This window comes from Littorina saxatilis, unplaced genomic scaffold (assembly GCF_037325665.1).
Source record: "Littorina saxatilis isolate snail1 unplaced genomic scaffold, US_GU_Lsax_2.0 scaffold_362, whole genome shotgun sequence".
NCBI lineage: Eukaryota > Metazoa > Mollusca > Gastropoda > Littorinimorpha > Littorinidae > Littorina > Littorina saxatilis.
Window position 1 is genome coordinate 56,472 of NW_027127295.1, and position 26,288 is coordinate 82,759.

At 41.7% G+C, this 26,288-nt stretch overlaps 1 protein-coding gene across 3 annotated transcripts; it reads right to left on the reverse strand.

The window, feature by feature from the left end:
- Positions 1–2,096: 2,096 nt before the first annotated feature.
- LOC138955759 (uncharacterized) lies at positions 2,097–18,282 on the reverse strand. Of its 3 annotated transcripts, XM_070327299.1 has the most exons (5): positions 18,059–18,282; positions 17,390–17,547; positions 15,254–15,621; positions 13,237–13,383; positions 2,097–9,176 (listed from the first exon to the last, which is right to left on the reverse strand). In XM_070327299.1, the coding sequence occupies exon 5, from the start codon at positions 9,030–9,032 to the stop codon at positions 8,568–8,570; it is 465 nt and encodes a 154-aa protein (XP_070183400.1). In that variant the 5' UTR covers positions 9,033–9,176; positions 13,237–13,383; positions 15,254–15,621; positions 17,390–17,547; positions 18,059–18,282; the 3' UTR covers positions 2,097–8,567. The 3 variants fall into 3 exon arrangements, with proteins under 3 accessions (XP_070183400.1, XP_070183399.1, XP_070183401.1); XM_070327298.1 differs by lacking the exons at positions 17,390–17,547; positions 18,059–18,282 and adding an exon at positions 16,464–16,917; XM_070327300.1 differs by lacking the exon at positions 2,097–9,176 and having other exon boundaries at positions 9,257–13,383; positions 17,390–18,282.
- Between the last annotated feature and the right edge of the window lie 8,006 nt (positions 18,283–26,288).

The window sequence follows — 26,288 nt, forward strand, 5'->3', positions numbered from 1 at the left end:
TGAACTTTGAAATCTTAAAATTATTAAGACAAGGTGTGTGTGGTTTTTTTCTCTCCGTAAAATAAGCTTTATTTTAGGTGCCTGTACCGTACATCATTTCTTACTTGCTATTAAATGCAAGAGAGAGACTTTCGAAGATTTGATGTTTGTGTTTCGCATTATTTTTGCTTGGTAGCCGTAGGTGTTGGTATTTCTTTCTGTACACACCCTGCGAAAAAATGTTTGTTCTGCAATTTTGAAGGGAATTCACAAATGTATTCAAACTGAATTATTTGAGGTCATGCTGCAAAGGAAAAAAAAAACATGACCCTGATTTAACCGGTTTCCTATACTCCTTTACATACCTTGTTTTTGTTTTGATTGTTTTCTTTGCTTTTTGCAGGGGGGGGGGGGGGTGTTTAACGTTGAACTTTGAAATCTTAAAATTATTAAGACAAGGTGTGTGTGGGTTTTTTCTCTCAGTAAAATAAGCTTTATTTTGGGTGCCTGTACCGTACATCATTTCTTACTTGCTATTAAATGCAAGAGAGAGACTTTCGAAGATTTGATGTTTGTGTTTTGCATTATTTAAATTGCCGTTGTGTTTCAAGAGTGTGTTCTGTTCTTATTTGTTTTTTTGCACCACTGTTTGTCATTATGTTGCCTGCTTTTCGTGTTCCGTGTAACGCTGTCCATGGAAAACATGTAAAGCATTGTATTTCTCTCGACTATTGATCAAGTAAACTAAGCACTTCACATCATATCAGGTATCAGTTACCTAATGTACAGAATAAATGGTTCAACCCCCCTACTACACGAATAACACGTTGCCAGCAAAATATCAAAAGCACTCGGACTAGTGTTACAGTGTCCCATACAAAACTTGGCAATATACACCATAAACCGGATACAAACAAATCAATTGCACGCTAACAACTTTGTTATACTGTCTCATAATGGTATACAAATTAATAAACTCAAAAGCGTTTGTAACAGTTATGATAATGTGATATTCGTGCCCTGTGTAACGATAGTCTGTTTTTATGTTTTACCAAATTAACCAAAACTGGCGTTGTCTACTGCTTTTCCTTTTATAGTTTTACACTCCTCTGTAGTGAAGGTCACTGCTCACACAAGGGCGGGGATGTAGCTCAGTCCTGTTGGCCGCTGTCAGCGCGAGTTCGTCCCCACGTTCGGCGAGAGATTTATTATTGCTCACAGTCAACTTTGTGTGCAGACTCTCCTCGGTGTCCGAACACCCCCGTGTGTACACGCAAGCACAAGACCAAGTGCGCACGAAAAAGATCCTGTAATCCATGTCAGAGTTCGGTGGGTTATAGAAACACGAAAATACCCAGCATGCTTCCTCCGAACGCGGCGTATGGCTGCCTAAATGGCGGGGTAAAAACGGTCATACACGTAAAAGCCGTGGGAGTTTCAGCCCATGAACGAACAAACGGCTCACACAATTTCAGCTTTCTTGTTTAGTTTATAAATTTCAGCCTCAATTCCTCGTCTCTGTAACCAGTATTAAATAGTGACTGTTTTGCTAACTGTTCAGCTGTCACCTGCCAAGTAGAACCGATGTATTCTTTATGATGTGATAAAATTAAATTATTCATTCCACTTTGTGATGGATGAACTTGCAACTGCCAAGTATTACCAGTCTTATGATGGGATAAAAATTAAGTATTCATTCCATTTTGTGATAGGTTAACTCTCAACTGCCAAGTAATACCAGTCTAATGATGTGATAAAAATATTCATTCCATTGTGTGATGGGTTAACTCTCACCTGCCAAGTATTACCAGTGTGTCTTGTGATGTGATAAACATAAAGTATGCATTCCATTTTGTGATGATTTTCCTTATTTAAAGTGGATTTTCTGCATGACACTTGTTTGATTAAAATTAATTGTATTTGTGGCAGACAACTTGAGTTATGTTTTGTGTTTTTGTAAAAACAACTTGTTTTTTTTAATATGACTGGAAATGAGACTAGCAGCCATGAATCCATAACTACATTTTGCTGTCCATCATAGACATCTCACACGCACATGTTCATTGCCTCACCATACAGGAATCAAAATCCATACAAACAATTTGTATTATCCAATATTCAAACTTGTCATACACATTTATTCATACACAAGAATTATGTGTCATACACATTCAAGCAATCAAGATCCAATAAATGTATATAATTGATGTTCTTAAAAAGACTACACACACACCTAAATATATAGGTGATCTTTGAAATGTGACATTTACATGCAAAATTCAGAATGCAAACAGAGCTTTGGCTTGCAAATGTAATAGTCATTAACCAGCACATAATATGAATAATTTTTGAAATTGTTGTGATACTGATTCAATTTTTCACATAAAATCAGAATTTCATTTATTTTAGTTTCCTGATACAAATGATTCGTCTAGCTTACCTTGAATAAACATACCAATACGTCAAAAAGTAGGACATCTGAGCTCAAAGATTAATAGTTTGGTTTGAAAAATCTCTAAATACACATAATTACAAAAACAAAACAAAATTCCGTGATAGAACATGTACTGATCTTGCAACTAAAGTAAAAAGGGGACTCGGGTGTGCTGTTAAATTTGTTGGCACATTTTAGTATCTAAAACTCACCTTTGATTTTAGGGGGTGCCTATTCTTTCTTTATTTTGTGTTTAACATTGTTTTCAACCACGAAGGTTATATCGCGACGGGGGAAGGGGGGAGATGGGATAGAGCCACTTGTCAATTGTTTCTTGTTCACAAAAGCACTTAATCAAAAATTTGCTCCAGGGGCTTGCAACGTAGTACAATATATTACCTTACTGGGAGAATGCAAGTTTCCAGTACAAAGGACATAACACTTACATACTGCTTGAGTAAAATCTTTACAAAAATTGACTATTCTATACAAGAAACACTTAACAAGGGTAAAAGGAGAAACAGAATCAGTTAGTCGCCTCTTACGACATGCTGGGGAGCATCGGGTAAATTCTTCCCCCAAACCCGCGGGGGGTACCTATGCGACTGACCACAATGTTTACTTTCATCAGGCACAAAGTTCTTCAGCAGAAGAATGATTAATATTCTAGCAACAAACATGCAATAAATTCATACATGATTATTGATGTTCAAAAAATGCTCTACACTACTTCACCAAACTAAATGGAGAACTGAAAATGTTTAAAACACTTTCTTTCTTTATTTGGTGTTTTCAACCACGAAGGTTATATCGCCACGTGGAAGGGGGGGGGGGGGGGGGGGGGGGGGGGGAAGATGGGATAGAGCCACTTGTAAATTGTTTCTTGTTCACAAAAGCACTAATCAAAAAATTGCTCCAGGGGAAAACACTAACCATAAACAATAAACACCACTATGAGGTTTGATAGGTAACTTAAAGGGACCTTGACCTTCAATGAACGTTGCAAAAAGCTTATGTTCTGATGAATATGGGTGAATGAGGCACCATTGAATATAAAAAGAAAAATAACTGATTTGACTCTAGTTAAACTATGGCGCTCATGGCATCATACCAAAGTTTGAACGAGTATCCCTTTCACTGTTCTGTACAGCTGTGAAAACACAGTGAGACATAATAATAATGAACATAAATTAATCACCCCTTCTCGCCAGAGCTCACGGCAATACACAATAGCAAAACAAATCAGAGCATTCACACACCGACACACACAAAGTCGTTAAAGGTTTATTGGCTGCGGCAATAATAGCCGCAAGAATAATCCTTTAGTTCGTTCAAAGTACCCAAGCATGTCCTGTATACAAAAGTAAGGCGATTGAGATTTTATTTTGTTTTTTTTACACAAGCCAGAGAACACCAGTGCTTGTGAGAGCAAAACGTTTGCCCGTAGGGAAGTGAACCTTCCTTATCTTTCGCACCAGAGAGCTGTTCAAAAGGGGTATTGTGCAAGTTGGCTATTAAACCATTGTAATTCGGAAAATGTCTTTAACCTTCGCCGGCACTCGTGGGTCCGTGCGGACCCAGAAGGGTGTTTGATTGCAAATATCTTTTAAACGAGTTGGAATTTTTTAATGAGCTTTTAGAAATGCTACAGACACCTAACAAGCTATCATCTCCTAAAAACTCATTAAATTTCAGTGATAATTAATTAATTAATTAATGGTCAAATTTAGACTACACACGGAAGCATTTGTGGGGACGTGCGGACCCATACTTCTCAAAGAAGGAAAAGCGTGTATACCCTTCCGAGGCACTCGTGGGTCCGTGCGGACCCAGAAGGGTGTTTGATTGCAAATGAGACAGTGACAAAAGGTCAGGTGTCATGTCTACTGTCCCGAATGACACACGATTGCTGACATTTCACCATTGCCAAAAGAATAAACAAATAAGAAATAGGTAGAAAATGAATGTGAAAACTGACTTTGATTGTTGATCAGTATTTTCTATACCACTAACAAATAATCTACTTACACATAGCTGTTTGGCAAATGTATGTTGCATGGGACACACTGACATGAAAGTGGAAGATGTTTTTCCCTCTAGAGAAACTACATATCAAGTTACACTTTTTGTGCTCTTCCATTCCAGTTGGCAATCAATTGTTAACGCATGTTATTAGAAAAAATAGAACGAAAACAGATTAGATAGAATGAAAAATGTACTGGTGATGTCATTTGGGACATACTGACATGAAAACGTCACCTTTTGTCATTGTCTCAAATATCTCTTAAACGAGTTGGAATTTTTTAATGAGCTTTTAGAAATGCCTCAGACACCTACAAAGCTTTCATCTCCTAAAAGCTCATTAAATTTCAGGGATAATTAATTAATTAATTAATTAATTAATGGTCAAATTTAGACTACACACGGAAGCATTCGTGGGGACGTGCGGACCCATACTTCTCAAAGAAGGAAAAGCGTGTATACCCTTCCGAGGCACTCGTGGGTCCATGCGGACCCATACTTCTCAAAGAAGGACAATTGTGCAAACCCTTCCGTGGCACTCGTGGGGCCATGCAGACCCATAATATTTTACCAAATACCCTGTGCAGTCTAAATTTGACCATTAATTAATTAATTAATTATCACTGAAATTTAATGAGCTTTTAGGAGATGATAGCTTTTTAGGTGTCTGAGGCATTTCTAAAAGCTCATTAAAAAATTCCAACTCGTTTAAGAGATATTTGCATCAAACACCCTTCTGTGTCCGCACGGACCCACGAGTGCCACGGAAGGATATGCATATTTTTCTTTCTTTGAGAAGCATGGGTCTGCACGGCCCCACGAGTGCCACGGAAGGATATGCACATTTTTCCTTCTTTGAGAAGCATGGGTCTGCACGGCCCCACGAATGCGTCCGTGTGTAGTCGATAACGAGTGCCGGCGAAGGTTAATGGCTGAATAACAATGAGTTCCTTTATACGTTGGATTGGGCAAGCCATATATATATATATATATATATATAAATATATCTAGCATCAATAAACCTAAAAATACACTAAGGTCTTTTTCAAAAACAATAGTCTGTTTTAAAAACTTTCAGCAATTTTCAACCTTATAAATCTATACTATAGATACATGAAAAGAAATTTGGTCAGACAATGAGACATGGGATTCAGAAAAAGTGATAATTAAGGAAAAAAAAAGTGGGGGTCTGGGGGCCGCAGAAGGCCCCCAGTAGGGTCCAGGGGCAACGCCCCTGGTCGGGGTCTGGGGGCAAAGCCCCCAGAAGCTGAAGGTTTTTAGTATTTTAGACACACAAAAATGGCCCTGAAATGCATATTTCAGCTTAATCATAGCCCCCCCCCCCTTCTCTTCCTTCCCATGTTTCTCAAATTAATTTTACGCTAAGACTCAAAATAAGGAGGAGAAAGAGAGAGAGAGAGAGAGAGAGAGGCGGGGATGGGGGGGGGGGGGGGGGTGGTGGCGTGTGACGGTGTGGTTTCAATGTTCTTACCTCGTCGGTGCCAAACGACCCCAGTGACTGATTACACGACTGGGTTTTCAGGATAGTCAGGTGCTTGTTGCTTTTCAAGTGGCTTTTGAGGGCAGTCTTTCCATTGGAACCGTAGTTGATAACATTAACATCGTTGCACAAAGTGCACTAAGTTTTTCCCGGCAAGTTGATTTTAGCAAAAGCATCGCCAACTTTCAGTTTCACGTCTTGTGTCTTCTGGCCTTTCTCGTATTTCCAGCTCAATGATACAACTTCATCGAGCCAGTCGAATCTCCAGAGATTTTTCTTGTACTTCTGCTGGTCAATTTCCCGGGATAGAACGGTTTCGTCTCGCTTTAGCTTCCTCATCATTTTGGCAAGTGGCTCGAAGCGATGTAAAAATGGCGCCGAATCATTCTCATACGGTATGCTTTAGCTTATACTGAATCCCCGATAGCTACGTTGAAACGGTGACTGTAGGAGACAAAGATATGACGGCTTACTAGCGCCAAAACTAAAAATTAGTAATTAACCCGTGAAAGTTACTAATTTTCACGAGAAAATTACAATTCTGACGTGAAAATTAGCAATTTTCACATGTTAATTACTAATTTTCTAGTGTTAATAACTAATTTTCAAGTGTTAATGTCTAATTTTCAGTTTTGGCTCGCTTCCTGACGGCTTACTAGTGCCAAAACTAAAAATTAGTAATTTTCACGCGTTAATTACTAATTTTCTTGTACCTCGTGACTGTGGGGGCTCAATGCGCATGCGCGACTGTTTCACCTGCCAGAGCAAAACATCCTTCGATTCGAAACTTTTCTGGTCCATAGTTCTTTAAATTAACACTAAGAGCTGAGCGCATGTGTAGATAACCGTGACATACAACTGTCTGTCCGAAAACTTGTTGAATAACGAATTCTATCGAAAGATATTTGTGAAAGTGTGCGAGTCTCGATGAAGAGATCCGTCTGCTAGTCGTCGGACCTTTTGCACATGTCCGACCGGCCGCCATTTTTCCTCTCTCGGTTCGAACATTTTCGGATTGATTGTCCTTCCCTAATACACTTTTAAGCAAATGTATGAGTGTGGTAGTGGAAACAAATATGAAGTACAGCTGTCTGCCTGACAACTTGTCGATTAAGGAATTATATTGAAAGATATCTGTGAAAGTGTGAGACCACAGCCGATCAAAAGTCCGTCTGCTACGAACAGCTTCGATTCGAAAGTTTTCGGGGTCGATTATTCTTTTCTAAGATACCCAAAACAACTTTTAGGATAGCGCTATTGTAGAAAACAGTGACATGCATCTTCCCGTCGAATAACTTGCTCGATAAGGCCTTCTGTTAAAAGATATTTTAGAAATAGTTTGAGAGTGATGTTTGCCGGACGTTGAAGCCTCTCAGTGCGGACTCTTAAAATCCGACTACTGTGACCGAAAACGAGGCAAAAATGAAAATTAGTAATTAACACTGTTAATTACTAATTTTCACGTGAAAACGATAACCCTAGGTTTTGGCACAAGTAAGCCGTCATACAAAGACACAGAGCGCGTTCCCATACGGATCGACCAGCAACAGTCTGACCGTTTTAGGAACCAACCGTTCAAGAATAGTATGGAATGGAGCGTCGCGATCAGCGGACCGGCCGAAAAACTTGGGTCTTTACCTACATATACCCCAACATTTTCTCAGCGGATTTGCACGAATCTCAAGAATGATCCCTGGAGCCTAAAAATTTACGGAATTCCGTAATTTTACGGAAGAATCCCATGTCTGTTTGGTGCAATTAAACAGGTAACCTAATGGCAAATCATTGTGTAAAACTTTCTTTACAACTTTCTTTCACAAAGTGTACATATTTGTTTGTTTTTTTTAGCAATATTGTTTTCGTGGTGCAGTACCTGTGTTTAAAAATAATAAAATACACAGCGGACATAATTTCGCTTTATTTGAATGACTTTCCACTTTACAAAGATTGGTTTAGAATTAGAGCGCAGATTTAAACCAATTTGAAAAAAACAGTTGCTTATACCTTCTACCATGCTTGGTACTTTGAACAAACTTTATGATTGTTTTTGAGGCTTTCATTGTTGCCGCCCAATGCTGCTCAGTGCAAATTAACTTTTTTGAAGGCGAAGTGTCTGCACCCAGACACATCCTTACTCTGAGGTCTCAAAGCAAACCCGCAAATTGAGGCACACCTCCCAACGCCATGCAAGATATTGCAGATTTATTGCACGATTACGTGGCTGGAGCGGATAGGGCAAGTAGCCTAATAAGTTTACAATTTAAAACGAATGCTTCTTTCATTGACAAAAGCAGTAATCATGTGTCAAAACACTGGATCGGCTTTGGAATGCGCTTGTAAATAAAAGTAGACAATGAATTTTTCTTGTGATTCCACTGACCAATCTGCTTGTAGTCTGGACAATCAAGCGTACAAAATATGGCAAAATCGTATGGGTTCACAGGTCTGCTATACACTTCAGGTTTGGGGTGTCCACAAGCTAACTTTTTTTTTACTCGAGCATGTTGGCAACGAACTGGAGAACAACATCTGACCATGTTGATCGGTGGGTGGCCCACTCCGAGGGTCAATGCGCTCCGTTAGTTGCACGAGCTGTTCCTCAGAGAGGGGGCAAGCCGTGGCAGGCACATCCTAACGACTGTCTGGCAAAGGATGGTCCTCGATTATCGATTGAAGGCTTCTCCCTTTCCAGAAGTCCTGTACTGCTGTGGATGTGCTGGCTCGTCTCTCCAGCATCCCCCTGAAGAAGAGCTGCAGGGGAGTTCTGTTGCGCTCTGTCCTCAGGGGTTGGTGGTTCTTCTGTTCCACAATCCACTGTAGGGACCGGTTCAGCCTGGGCAGAAAAACATAGTGGAGGGCCCACAAGTGAATGGGATTGTCCATGTTCAGTATCCCCAGACCACCTTCTGCCTGTGGTGTTCCCATTGCAGTAAACAGGTCATGGTAAGGGTTCACCACATCTTTCCAGACGTCGAGCCAGAGACGCTCGATCCTTTGGTTATGGTCACTGCGGCCTTGCATCGCACTGCCTCTCCCTTCTCCCCGGTGTTCATTCATGAGGGCGACGACATCCAGATTCTCGCCACCATGGTCCATGCGGACTCTTGACGGGAGTCCAAAGCGTTGGGTTCCACCCAAAAACAGATCCCGAACGGTCTCTGACCTGTTGTTTCGGTGGCATGGAGGAAGGTAGTGGCCCGGCTAAAGCCATCGATTGCCCCATGAATCACCATTTTCCACCTGCAATATAACAAACAGAGATCCGTTTCCATATGTGATTTCACCACACAAATTCTGATTAAAGAGTTATTGGGAAATAAGTACAGGTAACATGCTCAGTAAATATTAAAAAGTAATGGTCAAAGTGCTTTTTCATGACCGAGAATCAAGACCATTATTTTTAATATATATCATTGAGAAAAGGTGTGTAACCCATTTAATCCACCTTTCTTCAATTTTGCAAAGAAATAAATCAAGAAAAGCAATTGCTTTATATGACTTTTCTTCGTCATGTCCATAAGCCTTAAGGGTCTTGTAGGTCTTAAAAGGAGGATTCCACTAACTGCTGGGACTCTAAAATTTGATAAAAATAAGCAAAATTTTGGTAATGTCTGCTGGTTAATAACACATACAATTCAGTGAAATTTAATAAAAATAACTGAGAAAACCGCAATGTAAAGCTTTTACAAACTTGACCCCACTGTGACCCCAAAATGTGACAGGGATCAACCAAACTAGGGTCACGTAGGTAGATGATCAAATCCTTCAAGTGTTCAAAGTTTCAAAGCTCAAGCTTCAAAAACACCTGAGATAACATCAATGTTAAGATATTTTGATTCGAACATGACCCCCTGTGACCCCAAAACTTGACGAAGGTCAATCTTCTTCTTCTTCAGCGTTCGACGATGGCTGTGTCTAGATTCTTTGGCCCGTGATGTTGACGAAGTGGGCTGTGACGAAGGTCAATCAACCTTATGTCGTCTTCTTCTTCTTATGCGTTCGTGGGCTGAAACTCCCACGTGCACTCGTGGTTTGCACGAGTGGAATTTTACGTGTATGACCGTTTTTACCCCACCATTTAGGCAGCCATACGCCGCTTTCGGAGGAAGCATGCTGGGTATTTTCTTGTTTCTATAACCCACCGAACTCTGACATGGATTACAGGATCTTTTTCGTGCGCACTTGGTCTTGTGCTTGTGTGTACACACGGGGGTGTTCGGACACCGAGGAGAGTCTGCACACAAAGTTGACTCCGAGAAATAAATCTCCCGCCGAACGTGGGGACGAACTCACGCTGACAGCAGGCAACTGGATACAAATCTAGCGCGCTACCGACTGAGCTACATCCCCGCCCACAATCTTATGTCAAGTTGGTAGATTATCAAAACCTAGAAGTGTGCGTACTATTAACCCTTACACCGGTGCAATTCTGTAACACATGTTACATAGCCACTGGTGAATTAACAGAGAGAAACATAACAAAAAACAGTCATATAGGTTTTCGCATCAATGGGAGGTAATCGGAACCGACCAAACAGACTGAGCCAATAGCGCGACATATGTCGTGACAACCAGGTGACAGTATACGTAAAGTGTCGCGACAACCAGCCTAAGGGTTAAAGCTCTAGCTAAAAACACATCTGAGATAACATCAACGTTAAGTTTTTATTAAACGAACATGACCCCGCTGTGACCCCAAAATTTGATGAGGGTCAACGAAACTGGGGTCACTTCGTGAAATCATCAAACCCTAAAAGTGTGCAAAGTTTCAGAGGTCTAGCTGTATAAACTTCTGAGATAACAGCTCAACGTTACATTTTTTGTCCTTGGACAGACAGACAGCCTGCCCACAGCACACATAATTATTTTGATCAAGTATTATTCACTCAGCCAGTCTACCTGCACAAGCATGTGATTAATCCATGGTTGAAGAGTTCTGTGAAAATTGCGCAATTCTGCAAACTCTTTATAGCAGTTAATTTAATTTCGAATAAAATAAAGTACATAGTTGTTCTGCTAAGACGATAAGGCAAATATTTTTGCGTTCTTTTCATGTTTAAGTATCTCGGGAAAAAAAGTTCTATTTATGAAGTGAAATATAATTGACCTACAGATTACTGTCTTTTTATTTGTACAAATGCAAAATGGGAACAACTCTATTTTCTACACAAAATATGAGAGTTACTTGCCTTGAGACCTTGTGTCTGGTACAACGTAGATTTTGATTTAGAAAACAACCAAACTTATGGATCTTATATTGGATTCTGTGTGTTGAAACCTGAAATGAATAGTGTAAATGCAGTATGTATGAGCTCTTTCCTCTTTCGAATATTTGAGCATTCAGAACTTTTCAGTCACCAAGCAGTGACCACACAGTGTGGTTTCTCAACCTATGAGCTATCGAGGATTCAGACTGGTTGCTGGGTGGTTATTTGTTAGGACTAGGTAGCTTGGTATTCACCGAAAAGTATTCCCCCCTCTGCTTATTTCTCTGTTAACTTGAAGGGGTGTTTATTGTTAAAAAAAACACAAAGCAACCAAATTTAAATAACCACCCAGTAGAAATGGTAAGGTATAACCAGAATATGTTTTGTATTCCGTGGGGAAATCATCAATGGACCAGTCTTTCATTACATATCCAGAAAATGACAAAATAAAAAGAAAAGAAAAGAAAATACTTGCACACGACTCACCTTCGTTACCCACCTACCCCTTAGAAGACGCCCTTCCTTTTACGATCCCAAACAAGACATTTTCAAGACCCTGTTTCATAGCTGCCAACCCCTGTGAAGCCCAAAGAGTAGCATTTTGGAACTTTCACCCAATGTCAGAGTTGCAATTGGTGTTTATAAGCATAGCACTCGCATAATCTTAAATTTGAATCGCAAGCCCGCATTTAAAATGCCATCAAAAACGTTTGTAAGATTCTGAGAGCTCTACGACATTACAACCGTCTAAACATAGTTCAATGTCACACGCTTTCCTTCTTTGCCACTACTAAAGCAAACGTATGCAAGATTGTATGTTACACGCTTTAGGAGCATGGCAAGAACGGATTCAAACTCAAAATCGTCACTCCAAAAAAACATAAAATGCACACACGACTTTTATTTCTCCTGCTGTTATCGTTTCTTCTCTTTACAGATTCTTCAACGCTCAGAATACTGAAAACGGCACCCCAGACGACAGTACTGTTTCCATACGCGAATTTAAGTTCCCTTGGAAAGTGGTTCGCTCAGGAGGCCTGTTTGTCTGACACTATAAGGACAGAGTTCTGAACATAGATGACAAAGATTCCAGAATGAACAAACATTTTGCGGATGCAGACACAGAAAGACGTCATGAAGAATGAGATGCTTCAAAAGATACAGACTGTGACGATGACTGTGACGTCATTCCCATATAACGAGACGTCATTCACAGTTGTTCGGCCACTTCCGTCAAAAAGTAGATTTAGACAATCAACGTAATCTCGTGTGGAAGAAAACGTCTGTCACACAACCAAGTCGGAATAGCAGGTATTATTACCTATACACGCAAAGTCTGTCGAATTCTTCGGCAAAAATCGTTGAAAATGATTTGCCCGCATCGGCGTGGAACTTGCACCATAATCTTCACCACCCTTACGTTTCCCCGTTTTTATCCTGTCTCCCTCCAGTTTCCACTTCTAACACCGTCACTGTGCACAGCTTACAACTTAACAAGTGCATTGCATATATATTCTAATCAAATTCACAATTGGCGCATAGAGTCACCGGAAATGCGAATGCTTGCAATAAAATTCACGATTTGCTAAGCAAGTCACGTGGACATATCGAGTCATAACGGAGTGGTTCCCAGCCATCGGTACTCGACTAGTTATGCAATGTTCATTGTTGATTGTCAAGCAATAAGTGAACATTTTGCACGCTTGTCATTTTTTTTTTTTTTTAGCGTAGCAGCTCAGGGCTTAGAGTAGCAGCGTAGCAATTCCTGCAAAATCGGAGCATGCTGCGCCAAAATCGTAGCAATTGGCAGGTATGCTGTTCTCTAAGATATTCTGCTCATAACCTCTGTAAGTTTACCCCCATTATAAGACCTTATTATCTCAGGGTTATGTAGGTCTTAAAAGAAAGATTCCAGCGTCATAAAATAATGTTTAAGAGAATTCCTTATGCCACCTGTATCAATCCACTCAAATTCCATGTTCAAACTGGCACAACCCCTAACATCCTCCCCACCACCGGACACACTCAACATTCACCAAATTTTTAAAAAGGATTTTTTTGTGCCCAGTGTATGTATTTGTAGCTGTACTCACGATATCAACTTGTGGTATCCGTCTAGATGCCAGAGAGCGTTTGGTCCTGATACTTGGTACAGACGACGTCTCGTGGGCCTCAACGCCAAAGCTCTGACAGCTACTCCACCAGGATCAACCCGCTGGATGGCTCCCCGTACTCTGTGCCTTTGTGGAGCGTGTAAGAATACAACTTATTACACTAACGTGACATACCACTCATGTCATAACAATACCATTCACTCTACATTGCATGTGTAAAGAGGTCTTGTCTGACAAGGACCTGATTTTTCACTGCCTCCAATACCGAAACAAGCGTCCTTCTTTGAACACTCGGAAGAATTTTAAGAACGTAAACACCACACCAGTGACATTTCCTTGCTTTGACATTAAAGATTACACGAGGCATTCGGAGAGATCCAGGTTCAATTTTTAAGCTTCTTCAATCTGGGCGCTTCGACAAAGGGACATTTACAGCAATGAACATGCAACAGTATGTACAGGGTCCCCACTGGTTTTTAGAAACAAAATTCCATGACTTTTCCATGAGCCTCAATAACATTTTCCATGACTAGATCCACAGGTCGCCATTTCCGAACACGCAAACTTTTTACATCTTGTCACTGCCAGTTTTGACACTGGCTTGCTTTGCACTGAATTTGAGTCAGTTTCTACGCAGTGTCTCTTTGACAAGCAAGTCAAGCATTTGCTACGCAGTCAGATTATCGGTAATGTTTGCTGGTCCTGTCATTTCACTAAACTGGACCAGCCACTGTTTGTATCCATCTGCACTTTCGTAAATTCCGTTTCATAACCGTCACTAACACTGTGACTTGACGAACTGTCATTTTTTTCACCGCGATACACAGTTCATTGCGAAGATCTTCCTTGGTAATTCGTTCCAATTCCGCATACTTTTTGTTGTCAAGAAACAACTCGAAAGAAAGCTGGCGTGCTAAAGGTTAATTTTTTTTCTTTCTTATTTATGTTAAATTCCATGACTTGAATTGAAATTCCATGACTTGAATTGAAATTCCATGACTTTCCAGGCCTGGAAAATTAAAAATCAAATTCCATGACTTTCCATGACCTGTACGAACCCTGTATGTAGGATAAACAGAATACTACATGGCTTCCTGTTTGATACCAGTTTTACACTAGTGTTTTGAAATATTGTTCGCAGTTTAATATTTAAAAGCACAACTTGTGTAAAACTGGTATTTCATAGGAAACCATATAGTATTCTCTATGTGGACAACAATGTCACAGGCTTACCCACTAAAGTTCTTTAGGAGCTTCTGACATATTTGCCTTAAAAACAACATGCAAAATAACTTGTGGAATCCAAAAGCACCATGCCGCATTAGTGGCCCAATTAGAGCTGCAGACTATTACGCTTTCGATGTAGCATGCTACTTGTAAAACAGAAAATGCTACTTCGTTATACAGACACTCTACAATGTTCATTTGTTCCTGCTGCTGTTTTCTTGTCTGAACACAGTTATTGCAACATTTGTGTCTTGACATATAAACATGTAGGTGCAGTGGATTATAAGATGATGCAATACTTAAAAGATAAACACCATTTGCTACACTATAAATTCAAGATTGCTACACATGAAGCTTCATAGGGGCTGACAGCTCTGCATCATACACCAGCACATAAATCTTACTGACTGAGTTGATGTGTATTTACACATTGCACACCTCCCACATTGAAGTAAACAATTGAATATCTTCAGTTAATCGAAGTACACTTAAAGATGAAGTTCTCTCCATAGGAATACTGTGCATCACCCTTGCATGTAAGTGAACTCAAAGTACTATGTGAACAGAACAGAACCAATTCTGGTCTGTTTGCAACCGCATGAACGCAGGAAAGAGATCATTGTCAGATTGAATTACAATTAACATTGACACGCTTCCATTTGAAACTTTTCAGTTGTCATTGTGGATTGACGCCCCGGGCCCCAGATCCTGCGTTTAACTTTATCCTCGACGAACAAAACAACAGGCACCAATTGGGTGGCCGCCTCACCTGTGATTGTGTTGACCAGGTTGGCAACCGAGCCAGACAGGGTAGAATTGCTGGTACCGGTTGTCATCGATCCCGATGTTGAGGCGATGGCCTCACGATCACCCGAAACAGCTTCTTGCAGACGTTGGTTGTCTTTCTGGAGCGAGACAATGGCCACTTGGCAGGTCTCTTGCCGCTCCCCCAGCCTGCGTAGTTCTGCCAATACCGCGGCCAAAGCAGTGGCGCTTTCTTCCCCTCCTGCTGTGGCTGACTCAAACCCACCGGGTTGTCGCTGCGAGGCTGTCTGGTTGCTGGCCCTCGGCCGACCTGCAGCGGCTCGGGTCACTTCGGCTACCCGCCTTGACGCTGCCCTCCTGGGAGGCATATTCCTGTGCATAAAAAACAGGATATGTGAACACAGCCTTATTTGTCAGATTACTGAGAATTACACATAAGCCTTGAACTTGTCTGCTGCTCCTTGCAGGAGTTAACAACTCCTTCACTGTTCAGCCTGTAAAAGGTGTTTAATATCCCATACTTCTGAAGTTGTCACCAGATTTTGGGAGTCTGAAATACAAACCAAAGAAATTGATTAAAATCTGGCCCAAAGTACTTCAAACCAATTGTGTTTTCTGTGTCAAACTCAAATCCTGGCACCCAGTACCCCCACCAAACGAGTTTGGAATCTCTGAGGCTCAATACATTTATGACAAACAGAACACCAACAGGAAATTACATCATGGTTCTCTGAACTGTCACACACCAACATAATACCTGGCTAACAAATCCACATACTAATGTTGGAATCTCTGAGGCCCTATAGCTTAATTTGACAAAAAGAACAACAGCGAACCATGTTTTCTGATTCTCTGAAAAATCAGCCCCACCATGAAATATTACCTAGCCCACGGTACATGTACTTTAACCAAAATAGTGTTTGTAATCTGTGAGGCACCAGCCAACACAAGTGACAACAGTACCTCCACATGAAATATTACCTAGCCCACAGTACCACAATCAAAATAAATTTGGAATCTCCTAGGCAAAATAACAGGTGATTGACAAAACAGTACTTCCACAGGAACCAATATTTCCTGATTCACTGAAATGACAAACACCCGAGGTAATTGACATACAGTACCCCCACAGGAACAAATATTCTGATTCTCTGAATTGACAAACGCTCACATGAAAAGGCATCGTAACACCAACATGTTCATCAGAATCTCACCTGAAAATTATTTCCAAGTACTCTGGAAAAACACTGATCCATACTATCCACCAACACAGAAACATACTGTTGAAACATGTCACGATATCTTGATTTGACAGAACACTCAACAATCGTGTTGATCGCAGAACCATTCCACCTTGAACTGGTTTTTAGACAAGGGACATCATCCACAACGAGCCTGTCATAAACTCGAGTTACTTCCCATCTACCGATCTGGTTGACCCCATTTAGAGCCGTCGATTTATAATGCCACCCACCCGCATCAAACAAGAAAGAAAATGTAAACAATTTGAAGATTCCCTGTTCCTATACCCGTGCTTTGTAAGCTGATCAGTCAAAACGCACAATGCAACCTGACCCGGCTACAACATTATTTAATCACACAAAAACCGACTGTGTTTATCGCCTGACGAAGGGACTTGTACAACCTGGCCTGTCCTGACGTTGCTTGATCTTCTTGATCTTGATATGTTACGCCAACAGGTCCCAAGCTTGGGAATATACGTTTGCTAGATGCACACCATCACCCAGGAAATGACGCTGCAAATTCAGGTAACGTAAACTGTTTTCCAGCGGAAAACATAAAATCATGGTCCCAAAATACAACTCTAGGGGAGTCCACAGTGCCCTGCCGAAGCAACGCATTGACCTCCATAGCTGCGGCGTTGTATGATGGATCGAAACACACACACAGACAGACAGACACACACACACACACACACACACCACGACCCTCGTCTCGATTCCCCCCTCTACGTTAAAATATTTAGTCAAAACTTGACTAAATATAAAAACGGTATTACTTAACTTTAAAATCAGAATCTGTGACTGTGAAACATTGGTCCATTTCTCAGTTGTTTTTCAACAGTTTAAAATTCCTTTTTGAAGCTTTACTATTCTAATATTCAGCACAAAAGAGTTACCTGAAGTACTGTCCCCTGTCCTTTCAGACGAGCTTGTATCATTAAGGACCCAGTAAGCTTGTTGGAAGCAGTAATTGGTTCCACCAACGCATCCAACTCTTGATCAGATATCCTGGAATACACCATGCGTTGTACTTACAAGTAGCATTCCATTTTCCCTGAAAATTGCCAAACACTTTTATTACTTGCGTTGTATCGATAAACGAAGCACAAGTAAGAAACAATAATAAAAGCAAAGAAAATAGCAACACGATATGCAAACATCTAACAAAGCCGAGCAAGCAGAATGACAGGTTTAATGAAAAACAAAGAGGTACCGATTCGGAAACAAGATCGCGATTCTTTCCTTCGCTGCACGACGCAAATCTTCTGTGACCTTTGACCAAACGTAGCTTCCACATTCGATCACCGTGCTCAGCTTAATATTTACAACAGAAAGCCGAGGGGGTGGAATACCGAGATGAACCTACAGAAATGTGCATCCTCAAACCTGACATATTCATCCCAACATTTAATGAACTCCAAAACACAGAAAGTTGCTTTTACACGCCATCTTTGATTGCCACTGCCAGTGGTTATCAAACCGGGACCCGGTACCCGTGTTTCAAAGATCACGCATTGTTTCTTCCATTAAGTCACAAATGAACAAGCAAACAAAACGTTGCTTACCTTCTTAAAACTTCTTCTGGCTCATTACCAGACTGCAACAAATAATTGACGCAATGGCGGGTCTGATCCAGTGGCGTCACCGGAAGTAGTATCTCCACGAGATTGTCGCTTTGCATGTCGTACATTTTCCGATTCAAGTTCTAATTTATTTCACCTGCATTTATTAAATGCAGCTGCATTTAAAAATAAATACAGCTGTATTTAAAAATAATTACACCTGTATCTAAAAGTAATTACAGGTGTATTTATTTTTAAATACAGCTGTATTTACTATTAAATACAGGTGTAATTATTTTTAAATACAGCTGTATTTATTTTTAAATGCAGCTGTATTTAAAAATAATTACACCTGTATTTAATAATAAATACAGCTGTATATATTTTTAAATACAGGTGTAATTATTTTTAAATACAGCTGTATTTATGATTAAATACAGCTGTATTTATGATTAAATACAGCTGTATTTATCATTAAATACAGCTGTATTTATTTTAAATTACAGCTGTAATAGTTATGAGCCAAACGGCTTTCCATATGTGTGTGTTTGCTTTCGGGTGGGTGTCTGTGTGTGTTCGTGTCTCTGTGTGTGTTCAACAAGCAAAGATGCACTGCGTCAGTGTTACGAGTGTACCTTTTTGGCTGACCGGTTCGCTTCGTCATCCAGCACAGGCTGTTTCATCCATTTTTCGAGCATGTCCAACTGTTTTGATTTACACTGACGTATTTTTTAGTAAGTCCATGGTTATATGAAAGTGTCCAAGAGCTCAGCAAACGTGCATTTCATCCTGATGGAGTAAAATCAGTCCAAACGGTATTCAACACGCAATTTCAAGGAGCGGCCATTACACCGTTTTAGACAGAATTAATTGACACTACCAGTATGCAAGGGCGGATCAATTCACTTTGGAGGGGGGGGGGTTACAAAATGACTGCGAAGATACAAGTTGACGGCGCCGAAGGCGCCTAAGCCTCTAGGGGGGTCCGGGGGCATGCTCCCCCGGAAAAAAATGTTTATCCAAAGAAGCAAAATAGAGCTATCTGGTGCATCCTGAGCCAATAAATTACCTCTGAAACCTGTTGATGTATGTTTTTTGTTGAAGTATGTTTGAACTTTTTTGGGGGGGTGGGGGGGTGGGGGGTGGGGGGTGGGGGGGGGGGGTTACGTAACCCGTGTAACCCCCCCCCCCCCCCCCCCCCCCCGATCCGCCCTTGCAGTATGGGTTGACGCAAGCACGATCGAACAAATTAACTCAGAGATATATTTCACGTAAAAGAAATGACTGGTTAAATCTAAAGAAAGTTATTCAGTAAAATGTTAGTTTATTTTCGTAATTCTTCACTCCAACACAAAAATTAAACTAGAATTGGGATCCGAGTTAACCAAACCGATTTTGGCAACCGTAGCCTGGAACTGTGACCTTGGACGGACTCAGAACCAAAATCGAAACTGTCTTTGATTCAATGAAAACTTTCATTGTGTGTGCTTTCTTTACTATCTTGAAAAAAAAATGCATTCAAAAGCAAATCGAACGGTGGTTTGAATGTAGATTTAACACACATTTACGGATGCACTTGTTTGCACTTCATTTCTTCCGCCTATGTATACACACACGACTGCCAAATAGTCTCGGCCCGCTCAAAATAACAATGACCGAGACATTCCTTCGCGTGACGTCTAACCCTCTTACGCCATAATGTGACGTCTTCAAATGACGAAATGTTAAAGTTTCTACCACAGACATACACACGCACGCACATACGCACATACGCACGCACGCACGCACAGACAGACAAAGTTACGATCGCATAGGCTACACTTCGTGAGCCAAAAATAGGGTGTTACCATACTGATGGCTCAAAAGTTCTTCCCGCCCCAACCCAACCACCATGTCCTACCTGACAAACCTGAATTATACATTGGATTCTCACTTCATTTAGCGGTTCATTTGAAATTGTGCACATGTTGTTCTCAGCAATGCTAACACATTGTGACAAGAAAACATGGGATCGGAGTTACCTTGCTGGTTTTACATGAATTATGTGTTCAAATTGTGAGCAACATGAGCTCCTGAAAGAGCAAACAAGAAACCAAAACATGAGTATTCACAGCTTTACATCAAAGTTACAACGACAGCGTGGAGTTATTCATATTATATATTATTTAAAGGTCAACTCGCCTACCATAAACCATCAGATTCTGATCGCAGACACCGCCAGGCTTTTACATACAGTACAGACACTCTTTCGTTAGAACGCTTATCGCCATGAGAAGATCAAAGAATATATTTCCCGTGGACATATAGATATCAATCGTACGCCTCGTTATGGCGCTGGACCTAACTTTTAAAATCAGAAAATACTCTTCTAGTGTACGCCTGAAAAAAAAGCAATTAAAAGGACATCGGGGACTAAACCTTTACACCATAACGAAAGAAGGACTTGTTTCTATAATTCGCGAAAATCTGCCGAGGGGTGCTCAGCCGTTTATGCCATGTGTCCAGATCTTCTTTCGTCAAGCTGAAATCAGAATGTACACGTTTTAAACTGAAATGAGTACTTTTTTCTGTTCAGGTACAAACCGAAACCCACGAGCAGCGCACAAAACACACACCAAATAATGACGATGGTGAAAGGAATATATGAGAATAGTTTGAAATACTCGCCGTTGACCGGAATTGTGTTGATTTTCACCTATTCGTGGAATCTGGCCTGTTTGCTTGACCATGTATATTATAGAGATTACACAATGTTCTATTTATTACTCACGTTGGAAATCCCGAGACTTTTTTGTTTAGTGGGGCACTTACGGGGGTCGAGGCTTGCCGAGACCCCCTCAGTGCCCACTAAAGTCTGTGATCAATGGGTGTGTTTGGTACTTGAAAGTAGTCCGATCATTTAATGTCATATTTTTGTCAACTTCTGTTGTAATCTGTGCTCTCACCTTATATTGAGTTCACACTGAAACACTATAAAGAACAAAACACGGAAACAAGAGGATTTTGTTTACTCTTGCAAGACGGCAAAACATGAGGTATTTTGGAAACAAATGTTGCAATTTGTTTCGAACATTTGACGTCACGAGTTCCAAAGTCGGTCTGCTGGCAAATGTGTGTCGCGCGACATTTCAATATGCTGTCGTTCACAAAGTTCTAGAGATCGTTTACAGTGGCCTGGTGTAACATAAAAATAAATGTTCTTACAGCACTATTCACAAGGATACAGAAAGTTAGTGCTTGTTGTAGGAATTGTTGTTATCGTTCATTCTTTCACAATCACTATTGCTTGTGGCTTTTAGATCTCACAAGCATAAACACTCTGCAAACAACAAAAATGCCACAGCGTTCAAGGTTTCATTTCTTAGGTGTATTTCAGTTATAAGTAGACGGAATTTAAGAAATATTCTTTTTTTTCCAGATCCATGATGATAAACATAGGTGGTATGAAATTAGTTCAATGTTATTGGAGTGGAGATTTTGTTTTGAATCGGTGAGAAATCTCCTTTTCATTGGAGCGCCATTTTTTTTTTTTCCTTACACCTGTTCCTTGTCCCGGTGTGCACTCACGCCGCTCCGTCCCTGCACTCACTGTTCCATCCATATCTGAATTCCGTTCCGCTGCCAGATTTATCGATTTTACAGACGCTCCAAGGAGGGATGTCAGGTCGCTGCGGTAGGCTACCCTCTGAAGATGACACTGCACTGCTGCCGAGTCACTTCGACGGTGTTCAGTAGTGGTTCTGTCCCAAGCCAACGAACGCAGACCACTACCTACTATGCCCCCTACTAACAACTTTGACTGTTAAGTCGCGGAGCCAGACTGAGTGAGAGTCCCCTCCAGAGAGCAGACCGCCACCACGTCCCTCCGTCGACCCCCCAGAACGTCACACGTTGAGGACTGACAGCAGAAGTACTATTCAGGGAAGGATCGAACAGGAACACTGAGACCAAGGTCACCATGAGAGCTCCGGGCATGAAGGGCCACAAGAGCAAGGACACTTTATAATTTTGGATGATTATAATGAGATGAGGATGATTATAATGATGATGCTATGGATTTCCAATTTGGTTTGAGACTACGTGACAGGGCAGCACTCTACGCTTACTGTCATAATATATCCTGGTGTCAACCAGGCCCGAGAACTGCCGCACCTGCGGTGTTGGTCAGGTATACAGAACCTGAGAACCCTCAAAGTCGCATTCGTTAAGTGAATGACACTCGGCTGTGTGGGGACACCCCGAAGCGTCCCGGTACCAAAGCGTCCCGGTACCGAAGCGTCCCGGTACCAAAGTGTCCCGGTACCGAAGCGTCCCGGTACCAAAGCGTCCCGGTACCGAAGCGTCCCACTATAACGCGTCACAGGACTTAGACTTTTTTTATTTTAAAACCTTGACCAAGGGCGGATCAATTCACTTTGGAGGGGGGGGGGTTACAAAATGACTGCGAAGATACAAGTTGACGGCGCCGAAGGCGCCTAAGCCTCTAGAGGGGTTCGGGGGCATGCCCCCCCGGATTATTTTTTTATCCAAAGAAGCAAAATAGAGCTATCTGGTGCATCCTGAGCCAATAAATTACCTCTTTTTTGGGGGGGTGGGGGGGTTACGTAACCCGTGTAACCCCCCCCCCCCCCCAGATCCGCCCTTGTTGACCTTGATTTGACCTTGACTTGACTAACCATATTTATTTTTTTTAAATTTAATCTTGACCTTGATTTGACCTTGACTTCACTGATTTTTTTAATTTTGCACAGACCTTGATTTGCTCTCGGTAAAAAAAAATCACTTTTTGTCCAACTTTGCCCCAACTTTACTTTAGATCTGTACTCACAACACACCAATTTGGAAATACTGTACCCGTGTGGACAAGTTCGGGGGAAAAGTCCGTAGGCTTCCGTTCACAAGAGGGATATGTCTGTTACCACACACGCTTTCTGGCTTCACTAAGCGTGAGCGTCGGAAAAAGTCTTTTCAGTTCTGCCTCCGACTTTTAAATTGTATCATTTGGGTTAATTTGGGTTTGTTTGGGTTCATTTGGGTAATAAAAAACGCTCGCGCTGGACCCGAGTACTCTTCAGACTGGCTCAGTATGAAAGTTTTTGTCTTGTGCACGTTTAAGACCAAGTGATTGCTCTGTGTGAATTACAGGCATTCCTCTTGCTTTATAAATACATTGGCATGCGAGCCGAGGATGTGCGTGGTGACTGGTACCGGGACGCTTCAGCACCGGGACGCTTCGATACCGGGACACTTCGTTCCCTACTGCGCGGGAGCTTCCCGAAGCATGCGAGCCGAGGATGTGCGTGGTGACTGGTACCGGGACGCTTCAGCACCGGGACGCTTCGATACCGGGACACTTCGTTCCCTACTGCGCGGGAGCTTCCCGAAGCGTCCCGGTACCAAAGCGTCCCGGTACCCCTGTGACGCGTTATAGTGGGACGCTTCGGTACCGGGACGCTTCGGCACCGGGACGCTTCGGTACCGGAACGCTTCGGTACCGGGACGCTTCGGTACCGGGACGCTTCGGTACCGGGACGCTTCGTGATGTACCCGGCTGTGTGATTCCAGCCTTCCCATAGGAACCATAGCACTTCCACTCTGGGTAGGAGCCAACCGTAGCCCGAAAAACCCACATGACCCTGATGGGATTCGAACCCACGACGTCCCGGCCCACAGCCCGATGCGCTAACCACTGCGCTACGGGGGCCGGTGGAGCGCCATTGTTGTTTCCAAGCCAAGCGTTGGAAGATTCGTGCGCAGCTAAAATTAGACGTACAGTGAATTTTGAAGAGTTTGCACCACGAGTGCGCATGCTCAGATATTTACACAACGTTTTAACTTTTCAAAGGGCATGCTCAGATATTCACACAATGGTTTCTTGGGTTTTTCTACAGCTTTACACCACCTTTTACCTTACATGGAAATTAAAAAAGATGCATTTGACCATATAAGGAACATAAATTGCAGTCAAAGAGTGTACTAAAGTTCTGTAGCTTACCTTCGTTTTGAAATCGAACGTGCTGAGTTGTGGAAGGCCGGATTTCACATGAAAAATGATGTGATCTTCGTCCACCGGGTAGTAGTCGTAGACGTCAGAAAACAATTTGTCTTCCGGGAGCATGCAGGTAAGTGATGTCTTCACCTGAATGAACCAAACACACACACGTTATACTTAGGTCATTTATCCTACATACGTGAGAGAGACCACTCATTAGATAACAATATCGTTCAAACCACACGTGTGTATATCGTGTAAATGAGGTCATGTCAAACAAGGCTGGCATGGACCTGTTTTTCCACTGCTTACTATGCCAAAGTCACCGAGACAAACGTCATTATTGAAAATAATTGCGCTCGCTTATTCGCCTCGATGAATTTTTAGAACTAACACGTCACGCTAAAAATTCCAGAGTGACGTTTCTTTGCTTTGACGTAAAAGATTGCACGATGCTTTGGAAGAGATCTAGGTTCCAAAAGAATCGTCTTCAATTTGGCTGCCTCGACTGTGGGACGTTTTGAGTAAAATACACTAAGTACAGTAAGTAGGATGAACAGAATACTACATGGCTTGCTGTTTCGTACCAGATTTACACTCGTTGCTTTTTACACTCGTTGCTTTTTCAAATAGTGAACAGCTCGCTTTCGCTCGCAGTTCAATCTTTAAAAAAACAACTCGTGCAAAACTGGTACGACACAGAAAGCAATGTAGTATTCTCTATATTTATAACACGCCAAACAAGAATTCAAGTGTAGCCTTGTGGAGATTTCACGGCTACTGTCTTGTTCTTCTCTGTCAGCCCATGCCCCGGTTATTCCCCTTGAGGCGATCATGCGTGTACGTCTTTGTCATAACGTTGTTGTACTTGTGTTAAGGATGCTGCATCGTGGTTGGTTGATTTTGTACATGCCAGTGTTGATTGGTTAATTCTTAAATGATGAACGCGCGCTTATCCCAGACAGCGTTGGTCCCACGGTCAGTCTGACCTGTGACTTAGTGGTGTCAAAATTAAGACCGTGTAGCGATCTGTGTGTTTAGCAAGCGAGGCAAAACCGGTATTCTATGAGAGACAATCCTTTTGTGTTGGTGTTAAATCTATGCAGCTTCCAGCATGTGAACTTTCCTGGACCGATTTCTTTTACTGCAAACGAATTGTGTTTTTTCCATCCGCAAGATGACTTTCGGCAGAACGGTATTGTGTAGAACGGTCAAATATAACTTCGTTGTGAGACGCATCTGTGTGGTTTAGTTCTGTATTGAGGAGTGTACTATGTAAGTATACACCTTGTCCCCGAGTACGCAGTAGGAGGGTCCAGCAGACTTTAATTGTGTGTCTGTCTGTCTGTGTGTGTGTGTGTGTGTGTGTGTGTGTGTGTGTGTGTCTGTCTGTCTGTCTCGACTTAAAGCTGTGGTCTATTTATGACTTTTCGGGGCTACGAGGTTGAAAAATAGGGAAACAATCATGCACAGAATTCTGTACAGCAAACGCTACCCGAAACCCCACCTATACGGCGTGTATGACATTGAGAGCTTCAGTCAACGCTTGCATTTTGCAGGGATAACATCCGGTTTGCTCTCTCAAGACTGATCATATTGTATCTTCAAGAGAGATCAAAGGGAAACAAGAGGCGAAGCCTTCAAGGCTCACGTAAGAAATCGATAAACAGTAACACAAACTCGATCACTCCGTCACACATACACACACACACACACACACACACACACACACACACACACACACACACACACACACACACACAGTAAGCTCAATAGGTGAAACTGTGCAAGGAAGCGAGACACTGGATCTGCCAACTAGTCTCGGCCCGCTCACAATAACAATGACCGAGACTTTCAGTAATTCCTTTGCGTGACGTCTAACCCTCTTACGTCATAATGTGACGTCTTCAAATAGTTTCTATCACACACGTCAAACACTTTTGACCGAGACGTAATCTTCTTATGCGAGCTTTATCAATAGACTCGGAAATGTTAAAGTTTCTATCACACACACACACACACACACACGCACAGACAGACAAAGTTTATCATCGCATAGGCTACACTTACGTGAGCCAAAAATAAACGCCCTGGCGAAGATTCGAACTCTCGACCTCGAGACTTCGTGTCTCATGTCCTAACCACTAGGCTACTGCGCCAATCGAGAAAAAGAAGGAAAAACATTGATATGAACTCATGTTATGTTATTCTTGAAGCAGCATGATTTATATCTCTATCCGC

Bases quoted from the DNA above. Each gene is read 5' to 3' on its own strand.
- LOC138955759 (XM_070327298.1), bottom strand. From the start codon at position 16,597: ATGGTTCTGCGATCAACACGATTGTTGAGTGTTCTGTCAAATCAAGAT. The intron at 15,622-16,463 runs GTGAGATTCTGA...TTTTATGCACAG, and splicing joins TACTTGGAAATAATTTTCAG to GAATATGCCTCCCAGGAGGG. The intron at 13,384-15,253 runs GTGAGGCGGCCA...CGCTCCACAAAG, and splicing joins CCTGGTCAACACAATCACAG to GCACAGAGTACGGGGAGCCA.